At 35.1% G+C, this 15,933-nt stretch overlaps 4 protein-coding genes and 1 long non-coding RNA gene across 11 annotated transcripts in view; 3 read left to right on the plus strand and 2 right to left on the minus strand.

The window, feature by feature from the left end:
- Positions 1 to 15,933, plus strand: part of LOC105135661 (LRR receptor-like serine/threonine-protein kinase GSO2) — a 101,912-nt gene that overhangs the window by 38,667 nt on the left and 47,312 nt on the right. The gene's annotated exons all lie outside the window — the stretch shown is intronic.
- On the plus strand, positions 506 to 4,836 carry LOC105135670 (pentatricopeptide repeat-containing protein At3g62890-like). 6 transcript variants are annotated; one of them, XM_011040663.1, is made up of 5 exons: positions 506 to 3,147; positions 3,249 to 3,294; positions 3,954 to 4,039; positions 4,128 to 4,383; positions 4,470 to 4,836. In XM_011040663.1, the coding sequence occupies exon 1, from the start codon at positions 570 to 572 to the stop codon at positions 2,949 to 2,951; it is 2,382 nt and encodes a 793-aa protein (XP_011038965.1). In that variant the 5' UTR covers positions 506 to 569; the 3' UTR covers positions 2,952 to 3,147; positions 3,249 to 3,294; positions 3,954 to 4,039; positions 4,128 to 4,383; positions 4,470 to 4,836. The 6 variants fall into 6 exon arrangements, with proteins under 6 accessions (XP_011038965.1, XP_011038966.1, XP_011038963.1 ...); XM_011040664.1 differs by having other exon boundaries at positions 4,530 to 4,836; XM_011040661.1 differs by having other exon boundaries at positions 3,246 to 3,294; positions 4,128 to 4,475.
- LOC105135669 (alkaline/neutral invertase CINV2-like) lies at positions 6,213 to 10,739 on the minus strand. Its single transcript, XM_011040658.1, has 6 exons — positions 9,645 to 10,739; positions 9,015 to 9,174; positions 8,589 to 8,800; positions 7,273 to 7,766; positions 7,122 to 7,170; positions 6,213 to 6,836 (listed from the first exon to the last, which is right to left on the minus strand). Exons 1-6 carry the CDS (start codon positions 10,374 to 10,376, stop codon positions 6,510 to 6,512), a joined length of 1,974 nt encoding a protein of 657 aa, XP_011038960.1. The 5' UTR covers positions 10,377 to 10,739; the 3' UTR covers positions 6,213 to 6,509.
- On the plus strand, positions 13,330 to 15,118 carry LOC105135668 (psbP domain-containing protein 1, chloroplastic-like). The gene is made up of 3 exons (XM_011040657.1): positions 13,330 to 13,519; positions 14,285 to 14,719; positions 14,850 to 15,118. The coding sequence occupies exons 1-3, from the start codon at positions 13,379 to 13,381 to the stop codon at positions 15,069 to 15,071; spliced, it is 798 nt and encodes a 265-aa protein (XP_011038959.1). The 5' UTR covers positions 13,330 to 13,378; the 3' UTR covers positions 15,072 to 15,118.
- Positions 15,030 to 15,358, minus strand: LOC105135667 (uncharacterized). The gene is made up of 2 exons (XR_844226.1): positions 15,199 to 15,358; positions 15,030 to 15,136 (listed from the first exon to the last, which is right to left on the minus strand). It is a non-coding gene; the product is annotated as an uncharacterized LOC105135667 (long non-coding RNA).

Raw genomic sequence — 15,933 nt, forward strand, 5'->3', positions numbered from 1 at the left:
TCACAGGAGAAATGAAAGTGCAATATCAGACAATAAGCACAAGTCAAAAGTTACAGTTTCTAACATCTTTTTCTTTTTCTTTTTTTCTTAACATCTTTTTTTTTTAAAAAAATTAATATGGGTGTCCGGGCTAACTTGCACGCACTACGACTAATTTCACGGGCTCTGAAGTTAACAACCATGTAAACTTCCAGTGGCATTATATGAATAACGAAGGACTCGAATCTAAGATTATAAAGAGAGCAAACCCTTTAATCTTAAACTCTTACCGGTTTGCTACCACCTAGATGGTTTTTTTTCCTAACATTTTTAATGGTATTGAAGATGGAGAGATGACTCATTTTCCATTTATAATATTATTTTGAACGGGGATGAAATGTGATATAAAATCTAAATATTAAGGATACAATTGTACTATTCCAAAGAATAAGGTCCATTTTTATAGAGTTATAAGCTATAGGGACCCGTCATTGAGACATAAGTAGATAGAAAGAAGCATGTCAGCTGCCGTTTCATAGCTCCGACAGAACACGGTTCACTTTTTGCTTTAAGTTCCAGTTTTTGTTACTATGAAACTTTCCAGGCTAAATTATCTTTCAAAACCCTTCAAGATTCCAACCTTCACTCTCAAACCAACCTTAACTCTCCCAATCTTAGAAACCCACTTGCAAAAATGTCAAAACACCAAGCAATTCAAGCAAATCCTCTCGCAAATGATCCTTTCTGGCTTCTTCAAAGACAGTTTTGCAGCTAGTAGACTCCTTAAGTTCTCCACTGAATTACCTTTCATTAAAATCAACCAGTCATATCAAATATTTTCACACATTGAGAACCCAAATGGGTTCATTTGTAATACCATGATGAAGGGTTATATGCAAAGAAATAGCCCTTGTAAAGCTATATGGGTTTATAAGTTGATGCTTAAAAGCAATGTAGCAGCTGATTATTATACTTATCCAATATTGTTTCAATCTTGTTCTGTTAGATTAGCTGAGTTTGATGGGAAATGTATTCAAGATCATGTTTTGAAGGTGGGTTTTGATTCTGATGTTTATATACAGAACACTTTGATTAATATGTATGCTGTTTGTGGGAATTTAAGTGAGGCACGTAAGGTGTTTGATGGAAGTTCTGTTTTGGACATGGTTTCGTGGAATTCGATGTTGGCAGGGTATGTTTTGGTAGGGAACGTGGAGGAGGCCAAGGATGTGTATGATAGGATGCCTGAAAGGAATGTAATTGCTTCGAATTCGATGATTGTTTTGTTTGGTAAGAAAGGTAATGTTGAAGAGGCCTGCAAATTGTTTAATGAAATGAAGCAGAAGGATTTAGTATCGTGGAGTGCATTGATTTCATGTTATGAGCAGAATGAGATGTATGAGGAGGCTTTGATTTTGTTCAAGGAAATGAATGCTAATGGAATTATGGTGGATGAGGTCGTGCTGCTTAGTGTTCTTTCAGCATGTTCTCGCTTGTTGGTGGTTATAACAGGGAAGTTGGTACATGGTTTGGTTGTGAAGGTTGGGATTGAGACTTATGTTAACCTTCAAAATGCGTTGATTCACATGTATTCAAGTTGTGAAGAAGTGGTTACTGCTCAAAAGTTATTTAGTGAGAGTTGTTGGTTGGACCAAATATCATGGAATTCTATGATCTCTGGCTACGTGAAATGTGGGGAAATTGAAAAAGCGAGGGCTTTATTCGATTCCATGCCTGACAAAGATAATGTATCATGGGGTGCAATGATATCAGGTTATGCACAACAGGACAGATTTACTGAGACTTTAGTTCTGTTCCAGGAAATGCAGATTGAAGGAACAAAGCCAGATGAGACGATTTTGGTTAGTGTGATCTCAGCTTGTACGCACCTGGCTGCTCTTGACCAAGGCAAGTGGATTCATGCTTATATAAGGAGGAACGGCCTAAAGATTAATATCATTTTGGGTACAACTCTTATAAACATGTATATGAAATTAGGGTGTGTTGAAGATGCTTTGGAGGTTTTCGAAGGGTTGGAGGAGAAGGGGGTTTCTACTTGGAACGCTCTCATTCTTGGTTTGGCAATGAATGGGTTAGTGGACAAGTCACTCAAAACATTTTCAGAGATGAAGGAACATGGTGTAACACCTAATGAGATAACCTTTGTAGCAGTTCTTGGGGCTTGCAGACACATGGGCTTAGTGGATGAGGGACACCATCATTTTAATTCCATGATTCAGGAGCACAAGATTGGGCCCAACATCAAGCATTATGGATGCATGGTCGATCTTCTAGGACGTGCAGGTATGCTAAAAGAAGCAGAGGAACTCATTGAGAGTATGCCAATGGCACCAGATGTTTCCACTTGGGGTGCCTTGCTTGGAGCTTGTAAGAAATACGGTGACAATGAAACTGGGGAGAGGATAGGTAGAAAGCTTGTAGAACTTCATCCTGACCATGATGGGTTCAATGTGTTACTTTCAAACATATATGCTTCAAAGGGTAATTGGGTTGATGTTCTTGAAGTTCGGGGAATGATGAGGCAACATGGGGTGGTGAAGACCCCAGGCTGTAGCATGATTGAAGCACATGGTAGAGTTCATGAGTTCCTCGCTGGAGATAAGACACACCCTCAGAATGAAGATATCGAACATATGTTAGATGAAATGGCTAAGAAATTAAAGTTGGAAGGTTATGCACCAGATACACGTGAGGTTTCCCTTGATATTGATGAAGAAGAGAAGGAAACAACTCTGTTTAGACACAGTGAGAAGCTTGCAATTGCCTTTGGGCTTATTGCCATTGATCCACCAACACCAATAAGGATAGTGAAGAATTTGCGAATATGCAATGATTGTCACACGGCAGCAAAGTTGATCTCTAAAGCTTTTAATCGTGAAATTGTGGTGAGGGATCGGCATCGCTTCCACCACTTCAAGCAGGGTTCTTGTTCATGCATGGACTATTGGTAGAAAAAATTATACAAATTTCTGTGTTTATTCATGTCGAGCTGGTCCAGTCCGACCATGGTAGACGTGTATTTTTTTTTCACTGGTTGCTGCCTGACATGCAATTAAAAGACCTCAGGCCAGGTACTGTTGAAATGAAACAGTAACCATGCCTTACAAAAAGCATCAACCCACAATGGCTGGTTAAATTCTCCAACTGGTTAGTTGATTTGTTTTGCATTTTTGTTTGAATTGTGGCTTGTATTATGTTTGTTCTCACAATGACATTCTGGATTTGCTCTTCTCAATTGATGGCAGCAGAACACGAGCATGGAAAGAGAGTACCTTTGAATCCCAATAGAAGAATGTAAGATGTCTTTCTTTTCTTTTCTTTTCTTTTTTAAAATCTGTGAATTTTTTAAGGATCTGATTTACTTTTGTAGTACCTTTGAATCCCAATATAACATTCTGGATTTGCTCTTTTCTTTTTTAAAATCTGTTTGAATTTTTTAAGGATCTGATTTACTTTTGTTTTGAAGGCCGAGACTGGGTAATTTTTTTTACATGATTCTTCCATTTCTACTGGTGCTTTAAATTTCTCTTTCACTTAATTCAATTCATTCTGTAATGAAGAATGTGAACATCCTGTTGACAAAGATGTTGGAATTTTTCAATTTAATTGATACGTGAACCCAAATTATATTTATTTTTGAAGGAGCAAATAGGTTCAAATGCTAGATTTTGTGCCTTAAATTTTGTTGGAAGTTGGCATCAATTTAGGAGATTTAATTTTCAGTTTATCTTTTAATTGTTAATACCTTTTCTTTTCTTTTTGCGTCTTGTTTCACACAACACAAATTGCCTCGAATCTAGCCAAAGCACTGACCAAGGTTCTTGCTCATATTTGAGGGTTTTTTTTTTTTTTAATGATATATGACTCTGTACATACTTGGTGTTCAGCTTGCTATTTTTCTTTGGTGATGTTTGTATGTGGATTTGATTTGTTTTTTCTTTTTTTTTTTATAGGTGATTTCCATATATCAGGGGGTTTGGCTCTGTGTTTTATACCGGCTTATCACAAGTGTCCTATTTCTTCAATTTTTGAGCTATACATAGGTGATTTCCATATGTCAGGGGGTTTGGCTGTGTTTTATACCAGCGTATCACAAATGTCCTATTTCTTCAATTTTTGAGCTATACTGCTTTCACCACCAATGAGGTGATGGAAACCATTGGTGCTGGCTGGTTCGGTGGTGCCATGGTTCTATTTTATGAATGAGGATTTGGTGGAGGCCTGTCTATTTTCATGGCATGCATGTTAGTCTAAATTTCTAAAATGTTGCTGCAGCTGTTGCTACAAAAGTAATAAATTTCTTGGTGTTGATGTTGCTATAAAAGTAAGCTAAGAAGCAACACAATTGGTTACAATTCCGTGACAGGGTTGTGTTAAAAAAAAGTATCGCTATAAACTTGGTAGTGGTATTTTAAAATGAGTTAATGTGTGATGATATGCTGATAATATTGATTGCTCCACTGTGGCAGTGTTCAGATGCATGTTAATGTCTTTCCCTTACTCTCACGATGATCAATGTGAATTTTCAGTCGTACATCCTAGGAAGTTTGATGGATGAAGTAGCTGTTTGCAACTGAGAAAAATGCCATGACTAGGTAAATGTGCTGATCTCTGAATTTGTTACCAAATTGATGGTGTTTTTGACATGCATGCTGGAAATCTTTTCTTGATTTTTTTTGGTTTCTCACAATGTCTTTTGCATGAAGCTAAATCATTGGAATCTGGTTCTGATTATTTCTGAGTTGAGCATGGACTAATTCTGCATGATTTCCTTTTATCTATTGTTTAATGAATTCTTTTGATTGAACTTTGATCTTGGTTTCAAAGCAATTACGAACAAGGGGACAACTATTTAAATATGCGAGAGGGATGCTGAGGGAGAGGGAGGGAGGAAGAAGATGTACGAGAGGGAGATTCGGCAGAGAGAGATGGAGAGGTGTGGAGGCTTTGTTAACAAGATTTCTCGATAACCCTGGATATCATTAGATGCATCTCAATCCAACTCCTACCGGCCTCTTTTTTAGAGCCTGCGCTCTTCATCAGCTTTCTCATTTTTTCAGCTTCTCCCCATTTTCCTTCTGCAGCATAGATATTTGACAGCATCACAAAAGTCTCAACCATGTTTCTTAGCTGCCAACTTGCCCAACTTTGGAAGGTTATGTGCCTTGCAAGCACCAAGAAGAGCAACCCAAACAGACTCATCAGCCATAAATGGCATGCTTCTTATTAGATGATAGGCCTCCTCAACTCTTCCAGCTCTGCCTAGCAAACCTACAACACACCCATAGATCTCCTGATTTGGCTTGATGTGATAATCATCCAACATACAGTTGAAGTACCTCAAGCCTTGATCAACTAGTCCGGCATGACTACATGCATGTAGAACTGCCATAAACACTATCTGATCAGGTCTGATGCCTGACCTGACCATCTCATCAAACAACTCAACAGCCACTTTACCATATCCGTGAGTCCCATATCCAATCATCATAGAAGTCCAGGAGACTAAATTTGTACGGGATATTTCACTAAAAAATTTTTGTGAAGCAATTATATTGCCACACTTGGCGTACATATCAATCAAGGCATTAGCCATTTCCAGATTCCCATCAAGCCCTCTGCAAGAAATTCCTCCATGAACCTGCTTTCCATATTACAAAGCTGCTATGTTTGCACAGGCTGCTATCAGACTGGTGAAAGTGAAGCAATTTGGACTAAAACCTTCCGACTCCATTTGTGAAAATATAAAGAGAGGTTCTATAGAATCTGATCTTTCATACCCAGCTATTAATGTATTCCATGTGATCATATCTTTTTCACTCATCTCATTGAACTACTCCTTTGGCTCGGATAAACAACCACACCTACAATACACATCAAGTATAGAATTCATGACAGAAAGATCAGACTCAAATCCATGTTTAATCACTGCTGAATGTATTTTTCGGCCAAGAATATTCAAGCCGACTGAAGCACAAGCTCTAACAGCAATCGAAATGCTATGTGGGTTCAATTCTGCTCCCTCCTGTTAGCCATGAAATGCAACAAATTCGCTTTGTACACCATGTGTATAGTATACAGTTCACATGAAAGTTAAAAATACTCAACAAACCAAGATCATGTTAATAAGCCGATTAATAATTTTTCATGGTTTTAAAGAATTAATTTATAGAGATTTAATTGTATAATGAAAGAAAAGAAAGTGAAGGTGAAATAGTTGCAGGAAAACCCTAGTTTGATACATTAAAAATGTGTAAAGATCATTGTAATAATATACAAACTAGATATGACTACGGGAACAACACAGCAATGGAAAAATACAGCACTGACCAACTTAGCTCATTAATCGGCTCATTAACATGATAATTAAACTGAGACCATGGTCTAGTCGTGTATGAGGATGCTGCTGCTAGTATAACTTCTTCCTTTTATGGTTCAAAATCACTGTTTTATCAGTCTATCCTATTAGCATAACTGTACATTAACAGAAATTCTGCCTATGCATCATCCTACACAAGAATCTGAGACTTAGCAGCACCTCGAGAACACCTCTTTCGGCCACTCGTGTTAAGTCCACAAACACATATCTCAAGAAGCTCATAATCCTCATCCCAGAATAATAAGGACGCCCTATGTGGGTTCTCCAAGAGAGTTTTTGATGTTAGGAACCCTGCAACCGTCCATGTTTGATAGAGACGGGATTGCTTTCCTATAAACTTCCCATGTCGGGTGTCATAATACTCTGGCCAATGGTCAACTTGAAGTCTCTTCTCAGCCAAAGCAATCGCCTTCTGAGCTAGTTCAACTCGGTTCATCTTTATGCATGCCAAAGTGAACTGAAATCAAAATGTAAACGATTCAGAGGGCAGAGATCAGTTAAGTGATTCAAGGGGTGAATTTTGGATTTTTTTTTTTTATTTTGGGTTACCAATGACTCTTTTCTCGTTAGTATGACCAACCAGAAACCTTTAGAAACTAGATTCCATGTATTACATAAACCAACAAAACTAGCAGGAAGGTTTGTTTAGTATAAATCAGCATTGCATGCGTGTCTGCTGGTCCCAAATAATTTTTTTTATGCCTCAGCAAAACATATATATTGCAAATGAAGTTAAGCTTACCTGCCACAGAAGTGTTGGCCACGACCCACCATTATGATATGACCAAGGCCTGCAATGCACAATCAGAAAAGGAAATTTTAGAGTTGATAGAAATTGATTGAACAACGAATGCACATGCACAGAGGCTCAAGTAAAAAATTTGGAAACTCACGTGTTCTTTGGGTCACTGCCAGTGATTATACGCCAATCTTCATGCTCTAGAGCAGGGTAGCATATCTTAAGAGGCATATTTCCCACAAGATCATCCCATTTGGCTTCAATCAGATTTAGAATAGCTTCATTATGTTTCGGAGTACCCAAAGATGAAAGAACGGACCAAAGATTTCCAAGAGTGAAAAACCTAAAATCCATGTGAGCTGGCTGCAGATTGCCAATCAGATATCCACCTTCCTCAGGTATCCAATCCATGAGCCACGATGGAATTTGTTCAGGATAAATATTAAATTTGTTGGTGGCTTCTGTAGAATACTCTTCTGTTTTATACCGGTATATCTCATTGATCTTGTTCATATCTACCCAATAGTATTCTCTAATGTGGAATGACAGAGCACTGAGTCTGTTGTTGATAGCCCTCACTAAATTCTTTGATCCATCATTTACAACTATCATCTCACGAGAGCATCGTAAAGCTGAGTAAAACAAGGCCTGCAGAAATAGACTAGTAGTTGTGAGGTAAACCATAGATGCATAAGCATATAAAAAAAAAATCAAAGAACAAAGCTTGTACATATAGCAGGGTGGTTACTGACTAACATTCTCTTTACATGAAAAAAAGAACAAAAAAGCAGCATCAGAGCAATGGTTAAAAGTGCTTCAGATAAATGAGAAATATATAACAGACTAACAGCACCAGCAAAAGGCAAGAGTTGAGTTTTTCATATCATTGAGCCTGCATACCTCACAGCTGCACTTTATAAATCTTTAAATCATTACATTTGCGGAAAACTCTGAAAGTCTTTCATTAACAAGACTCCATTTCCACATGTAAAAATTAAAAGCAATGCAGGGATGCTTGGTTAAAAGTGCTTTGGAGAAATGAGAAATATATCACAGACTAATGGCACAACTAAAAGGCAAGAGTTGAGTTTTTCATATCACTAAGCCTGCATACCTCACAGCTGCACTTTACAAAGCTTTAAATCATTACATGTGCGGAGAAGTCTGAAAGCATTTCATAAGCAAGACTCCATTTCCACATGCAACAATGAAAAGCAATGCAGGGATGCTTAGGTTATGGCACCTCTAAATTCATATAGAACTGGGCCATAAATCCCCAACTGTGCAGAACTCCACATCACTTGAATTTAACTCAAAAAAGAATATTACAAGGACATGGCAAACCACTACAAACAGCCCAAGTCAAATTACCAACCAACACATCCAAAAGGAAACATATTGTGAGTTTTATGCAGGAGGAAACATGGATACCGGGATACCCATGTTTCCACCTATAAGGAAACGACTCACTTGGATCTCAAGGGGGTGACCATGGATCCCCATCCGCCGATCTATCATGCAGGAGCCATCAGTAACTAGCAGAGAAGGAAACATATCGAACCCATCAGTTAAGCACAAGTTCAAGATCAGTTTTATGCCAGTCTGAACATCCACCCTCTCTTGTAAGGCATAGTCACCAGTGAGTTTCCCATATGCCCTCAACAAAATAATCCACCACAATCCTAATGAAAAAGAAAAGAAGAAACACAGATGCTATCAATCAACAAGAATCAATGAACTACTGAGATCAATAGCTGTCTCCTGAAATTTATTACAGCTACAGATATTGGACATTTACAATTAAACATATGGGACACATGAAAATCCTTACTAGAATCATATTACAGAACCATAGCAATTTTTAAAATTAAAATGTTCACACCGGTGTTTACTAACCAGAATCTACAGGTGCAACACGGCCAATAGCTGATTCACCAAAATCTGGATCTAAAACTTCTTCAAACTTACAGTCATCAATAGGCACTGTTCTGACTTTAAAACTGGCTGGCATCAGCCCCTGGCCTGGACTATAGCAGTCCACTGTTTTCTCCCAACTCTAAGAAAACAAAACAATTTCTTGAGTTTTCAAGAACATCAATTATAGAAACATAGCTATAAATGCACAAGTATGATTAAGCCAATATGAACAATAGGCACAAAACGATAAAGGAACATCTGTCTGAAAGATGACAAGAAGACATAACAAATCAAAACCGATAAAATGGGTGAAAAATCAATTCCAGAGAAACAGAAAATTTAGTATTAAATGGCATTTGAATAATCATATCATCATCAGAAAGTTTACCCAGGTTGACATTTATACTAAAATTTGTAAACAACAATGGTCAATATGGAATATAGGTGTATTGCATGACTTCTAAACGAATCCTCATTAAAAACTTGTTGCACATAAATCAGGCATTTTAATACTGGTCAAAATAGAACAATTATATAAATGGAAAAATATCAAATGAAACAATGAAAGGATATATCAAACCAAAATAGAAAAGCAGGATAAAGTGTTGCCTGCAATTGCAAGGTATGAAGTAGGAAATTCTTCACAATCTCTCCTTCTCCTCTGAGCAAAAAAGCAAGAGCTGAAGGCACGAAATCACGAATAAACACCTGATCATAATTCAATGGCATCTTATCCCCAGGATCATTCGCGGCCACAGTTCCCACAGGACTCCCACAATACATAACAACAGCATCATTCAACAACTTCCATGCCTCCTTTTCTATCTCACTCTCTTCTCTCTTAGGACTAACAATCTCAACTTCCTGACCACCGTCCAAATTCTCTCTATTTACACTTTCACAATCATCAACAAGCATCCCTATCCCGGACTCTTCGTCCCCTAAAACATTCTCATCTTTATCAATCCTCTCAACCACCAAAGGCTTAATACCGATCCCATTTTGCACATAAATTCTCTCAAAATTATTATCATTCACTCTTGTCTCAACAGATGTTGAAAACTTTCTAACTTGTGATGCAACACTAGCAACAACAGAAACCCTCCTAAAGTCTCTTGTTATAAGCCGAGATTGGCCAAAACTGATATAGGGAGCACAAAAAGATTTCTGGGCTTCATTGAAAATGGTCCTGGACCCCAAGATTCTAAAAGGGTAGGTCAAAAACTGCTTGTTTTTATCAAAATTAAACTGGTTCCCTGATAAATTGCTTGTTAGACTATGATGGAGCTTGAAAAAGACTCGATTCTTCTTAGATAAGAAAAATCTACAAGAGGGTCTCATTGTTGAATTTCCAACAAAACTAACAGTATTGATAGAATCAAGAGCTAAACAAAAGCATAAACAAATGTGCTAAGGTTTTGTTTGTGATGATATAAGGAAAAAGGTCTGAATCTTTTGTATTTACAAACAATAAAAGGTTGAAACTTTAATGAATAAAAAGGACACCATTGCTTGATTTGAACTTACGGAGACATAAAAGAGAGAAATTGGTGATCTTTAACAACAGATTTTGGTGTTCAGAGAAGGAGGAGAACAGAAAAAAACTGTATTTTCATGAAGGGGGTTGTGAAGAAGGGTAAGATTTTGTCTTGGTCATCGTGAGTAATAAGTAAGGAGGTGTAATGAAATGACAATAGTACCTGTAACGATCTTGCACCATTTGTCTTGAGTAAATTACTTTTAGTCCCTATAATGTTTTGGGATGTTTTAATTTAATCATTTATGTTTGAAAATCTATAACTTTAATCATTTGACTCTTGTTGACCATTATCTTTTTAAACATACCTTGCTATAGTAGATAACGTTTTATTATGGTCTTGGAATATAAAAAATAAAAATAATTAAAATGAAAGAGCCATGTTTTTTTATATTTTATAAAAAATCATTTAAAAACTATACTAATATGTATTTTTTATGTTTTTGTTTTCGTTAAAATTTCTGTCTTTTGTATGCATTTCTTTTATCTGCAAATACAAATCATATATATAAAATTTCGACATTTATAAAGAAAACCAACAAATTTCTGAAAGACACAAGCAATTAAGACAACAGATTTTGGTGTTCAGAGGAGGAGAACAGAATAAAACTGTATTTTCATGAAGGGGGTTGTGAAGAAGGGTAAGATTTTGTCTTGGTCATCGTGAGTAATAAGTCAGGAGGTGTAATGAAATGACAATAGTACCTGTAACAATCTTGCACCATTTGTCTTGAGTAAATTACTTTTAGTCCCTATAATGTTTTGGGATGTTTTAATTTAATCATTTATGTTTGAAAATCTATAACTTTAATCATTTGACTCTTGTTGACCATTATCTTTTTAAACATACCTTGCTATAGTGGATAACGTTTTAGTATGGTCTTGGAATATAAAAAATTAAAAATTAAAATAATTAAAATGAAAGAGCCATGTTTTTTTATATTTTATAAAAAAATCATTTAAAAACTATACTAATATGTATTTTTTATGTTTTTGTTTTCGTTATATTTCTGTCTTTTGTATGCATTTCTTTTATCTGCAAATACAAATCATATATATAAAATTTCGACATTTATAAAGAAAACCAAAAAATTTCTGAAAGACACAAGCAATTAATTTAAGTTTGCATTATGTAGTAGGGGGTGAAGGATAATGTACACCTTTCTTTTCTTTTTTGGGTTTCTTGTTTGCTATTTTTGGAGTGAGTATTGATCTGGAAATTTTGATTCCATATAATTAAGGAAAATTCAAATATTTACAATTTTTTTTAGATAACTAAGGAAAATTTAACTATTTACAATGTGGGTGTATCTTTGCTTTGATGGTGTAGTTGGGTAAGGAATTCCATTATAGGAGAGAGAGATACCATAATAAAGTTGAATTGTGAGGTTGCTGTAAGTGTTGGAGACACAATTGGATGTCCTAAGTTCTCTCTCTCTCTCTCTCTCTCTGTTAGTTTAGCTTAAATTTAGCATTAATGAGTGTCTAATTAGTAAGTTTGTGTTTTGAGTTAGAGGGTGGTAATTAATGGGATAGAAAATTAGCCATTTTCCTTCTTAATTGCACTATCTAATGCCATATCAAGTAAATCATGGCAGCCCCTGGATTAATTAGAACTTGAAGAAACAAAATTCTTATACATGCTTAGTGTTCAAAAGGCATTGTAAACTTAGAAAGGAAAAGAAAAAATCTCAAGTTAACTTAGTAGATGACTTGGTGGGGGTAAAGCATACAAACTAGGGGAACCATGTAAATGGACTTCTCCCTGTCTCGAGGACAGTACCAAGGCTAATCTTTGTAAAGTACTGTTTGTTTTTTTCTTCTTCTTCTTTTTTTTCAAAGTATTTTAAAAAGAAAATTAAGATTTTATATTTTTTTATTTAAAATTATTTTTTTAATATTTTCAAATAATTTTTATGTGATAATATTAAAAATAAATTTAAAAAAAATAAAAAAATTATTTCAAAAAATAAAGTTATTGAAACTTTAAAAAACAATCACTATCTCAATATAACTACTACTCTTAAATAAATTGTTTTTTAATAAAAAATGATTTTGAATAAGCTTATAAATATATTTTAAAGAAAAATAAAAAGATTAGCAAAAACAAGAATAAAAAATTATAATTTTAAAGTGGTTGGATTATGTTATTGTTTTTCATAATGACTTTCATGAATGAAAAAAATAATAATATAGACATAGGAATGCACATGGACGCCAAAACCATCAAATAAATCAATCATAATTGTGATTAAAAAAATAAAATTAAATATGAAATATTCATATATCTATCTTCATTCAATTAAATTCGATCAATTCATGTAAATTATCATTCTATATCTTTGTTACAACTTATAAAAATAAACAAAACAAATCAAATATCCCAAAGCAACATCTTCATAGAATTGAGTATACTTTATCTCCAATATTAAACTATTTAATTTCTAATTTCATTTCCTAATCTAATTAAAAAAGAATTCGCAACTTCTTTTCTTTGTAGTCTATTTTTACAATTAAACATAATCACATAAAGTATGATATCTATGACTTTATATTGATGCAATAATTCTGAGTTGAAAAAAAAATAATCTTTTATATTTTTATATTTCAATCCTACGTTTGTTTAAAAATATTGACACCAGACTGCGACCACATTACTTGTGAGGAAGCAAGCTCATTCGCCCAATAAAATTCAAACACGTATGCTTTGACCCCACTCCATCTCATCCTAAACCTTTCTATCTTCTCTCAACATGGCACACTGACAATCACTAGTTTGTGTGTCTCAATACAAACTCATCAAGAAATGGCAAGAATTCTTGACTCGTTCCCTCCTCCACTTCAACTCACCCATCCAACTCTTTCTCGCTCTACTTGGCCCAGTTGCTCAATGCCCATTTCACCAAATCCCACTTTCTGCAGCTCTATTTCTCATTACAACCAACTGGTATGTGTTTTCTTTCCTTCTCATTCATGCAGTTTCTTTTCTTTTCTTTACGTTTCCTTTCCTTTTCTTGTGTTCTTTTAATGTTTATGTTTAGCTCTTCTTCTTGATATGAAGTGTGAATGTGGTCTGCTTTTCATGGTTAAATTCCTGTTTGAAGCTAGAACTTCAAATGACGAATGTGAAAATAGAAGTATAGGCATGATCTTCTTCTTGAAATGTCGAATGTTTAGCTCCTCTTCTTGATATGAAATATGAATTTATGGGATTATTCTAAAAATGGTTTGAGAGGCACGATCTTTTTTCTATCATTACGTTTCGTAGAAATTAAGTCAGAAACATGGTTGCGAAGTATAGGCACATGCTGATGGGCATTATAGGGTCATTGGATTTGAAAGAAATAGTGAAAGAGGATCCACTAGATTCAAATCAAATGGCCCAATGGCCATTGGCATCGTGTGCCGATGTTCGAAGCTTCCGCATTGTAGCAACCCCCATCTTGAAGTCCTAGGAATCCCACCTAGCAAACACATGCTATCTGCAGAGGATTTTTAACTCATGACACTGTACCTGTTAGTCTTCTTATTTAGTAACTTCGTGTTACCAAAAGATTCATGCGGTTTCTAAGTTGCTGTACCCTCAATGTTTTTGTTTTTTTGGATCATAAGTATCCCTATTTTCTCAACTGATAAGCAGCCTTTTGTCTTGTATCATGGAACCATTTCAGATTGCTTCTCACAACGTAATTTTTTATGTAAACATAATCAGACTAAAGCTTTTGCAGTTCCAAGGAGAAATGCAATGGCATTGATCTTGTCAAGTTACATTTTCTCAGAAGTTGGTTTCAACAATATTGCATTTGCTCAACAGTCTGTTGGATTCAGGGAATACATTGATCAATTTGATGGGTATTCATTCAAGTACCCTCAGAACTGGATTCAAGTTCGTGGTGCTGGAGCTGATATATTCTTCAGAGACCCTTTTGTTCTTGATGAAAATCTCTCAGTGGAGTTGTCGTCTCCTTCATCATCCAGGTACAAGAGTGTTGAAGACTTGGGCCCTCCACAAGAAGCTGCAAAGAAGGTGCTTAAGCAGTATTTGACAGAGTTCATGTCTACTAGACTTGGCGTCAGGCGGGAATCAAATATTCTTTCGACATCGTCCAGAGTCGCTGATGACGGAAAGCTTTATTATCAAGTTGAGGTGAGTTGTTAGGTAGAAAGAAGTCATTTGCATGCATCACAGAGCTTCTTAACTGAGTGATTATAGTGGTCAAGATTATTTTCCTTACGAGTTCATAGAAGTGTTTCTAACCAGGCCATCATGTTATCAGGTAAACATCAAGTCCTACGCAAATAACAACGAACTGGCTGTTATGCCTCAGGAAAGAGTAGTTCGATTGGAATGGGATCGCCGGTATCTGTCAGTTCTTGGAGTTGAAAACAATCAGCTGTACGAGTTAAGATTACAGACACCTGAAAATGTATTTGTAGAAGAGGAAAATGATCTTCGCAAAGTCATGGATTCCTTTAGAGTGAACAAGGTTGCTGTTTAATTAGTCGAGTTCATATAGATTTATCCAATATTCTGTAGGTTGGGATTCACTGTTTTCACTGTTGCCTTTGCTGCTTTTTATAGTCGAGTTCATATGGATTTATCCAATATTCTGTTTTCACTGTTGCCTTTGCTGCTTTTTTTATCTTCATTTTGAAGTAACAGTTTGAAAGTTCATCCAATATCCAATGCCAGTTTTGTTTTACATTAAGGTTTTCTTCATTGCACCAGGCCTCTGGTTTTTGGCAGTGTTATCAAGCTGACATGTTCTATCCTCTATCTTGAATGCATTACTTCTCTAGGATATTAAAGATGCGTTCAGAATTTATTTATTTATTTAGTTTTCTTTTCTTTTTCTGATGAAAAATTGAAAAAAATAAAAATAAAAATGAGTTCATTTATTGAAAACAAAGGAGTTCTCATCGAAAAAAATAAAAAAAACACTTCAATATTACAACTATTTTTCATAAAAAATCAAAACTATAATTTATAATAGTCTTCTTAATATTTTCCATTTGTGATAATCTAGTTATTGAATAATAACATTATTTCATTCAAATTATAACTCAGGAAAAAAAAAAACTTACACATTAAATCTATAATTTATGACACTAACTAAATAAGAAAATATAAAAAAATAATTTTAATCTTTTACTTTGCCAAAAAGTGTTTGTACTTCAAAAAATTGTACTGTTCAAATTAGAAAATAATGAAAAACTTGCATCGAAAAACTACGGATAACCTTTAAAATATATATTTTTTAAAAAACTCACTATAAGTTTCAGTTTTCCTTTTTGTGACTTCAGTTCTCTATTATTCTGTTTCTATTCTGATGATGAGAAACTCCCCAAAATCGATGGTTA

The sequence above is a fragment of the Populus euphratica genome, unplaced genomic scaffold, assembly GCF_000495115.2.
Source record: "Populus euphratica unplaced genomic scaffold, PopEup_1.0 scaffold271.1, whole genome shotgun sequence".
NCBI lineage: Eukaryota > Viridiplantae > Streptophyta > Magnoliopsida > Malpighiales > Salicaceae > Populus > Populus euphratica.

Coding starts and splice junctions, on each gene's coding strand:
- LOC105135670 (XM_011040663.1), top strand. CDS start 570: ATGAAACTTTCCAGGCTAAATTATCTTTCAAAACCCTTCAAGATTCCA.
- LOC105135669 (XM_011040658.1), bottom strand. CDS start 10,376: ATGAGACCCTCTTGTAGATTTTTCTTATCTAAGAAGAATCGAGTCTTT. Junction 9,175..9,644: donor TTCATACCTTGCAATTGCAG/GCAACACTTTAT, acceptor TTGTTTTCTTAG/AGTTGGGAGAAAACAGTGGA. Junction 6,837..7,121: donor GGCCAACACTTCTGTGGCAG/GTAAGCTTAACT, acceptor TTTTGATTTCAG/TTCACTTTGGCATGCATAAA.
- LOC105135668 (XM_011040657.1), top strand. CDS start 13,379: ATGGCAAGAATTCTTGACTCGTTCCCTCCTCCACTTCAACTCACCCAT. Junction 13,520..14,284: donor TTTCTCATTACAACCAACTG/GTATGTGTTTTC, acceptor AAACATAATCAG/ACTAAAGCTTTTGCAGTTCC. Junction 14,720..14,849: donor AGCTTTATTATCAAGTTGAG/GTGAGTTGTTAG, acceptor TCATGTTATCAG/GTAAACATCAAGTCCTACGC.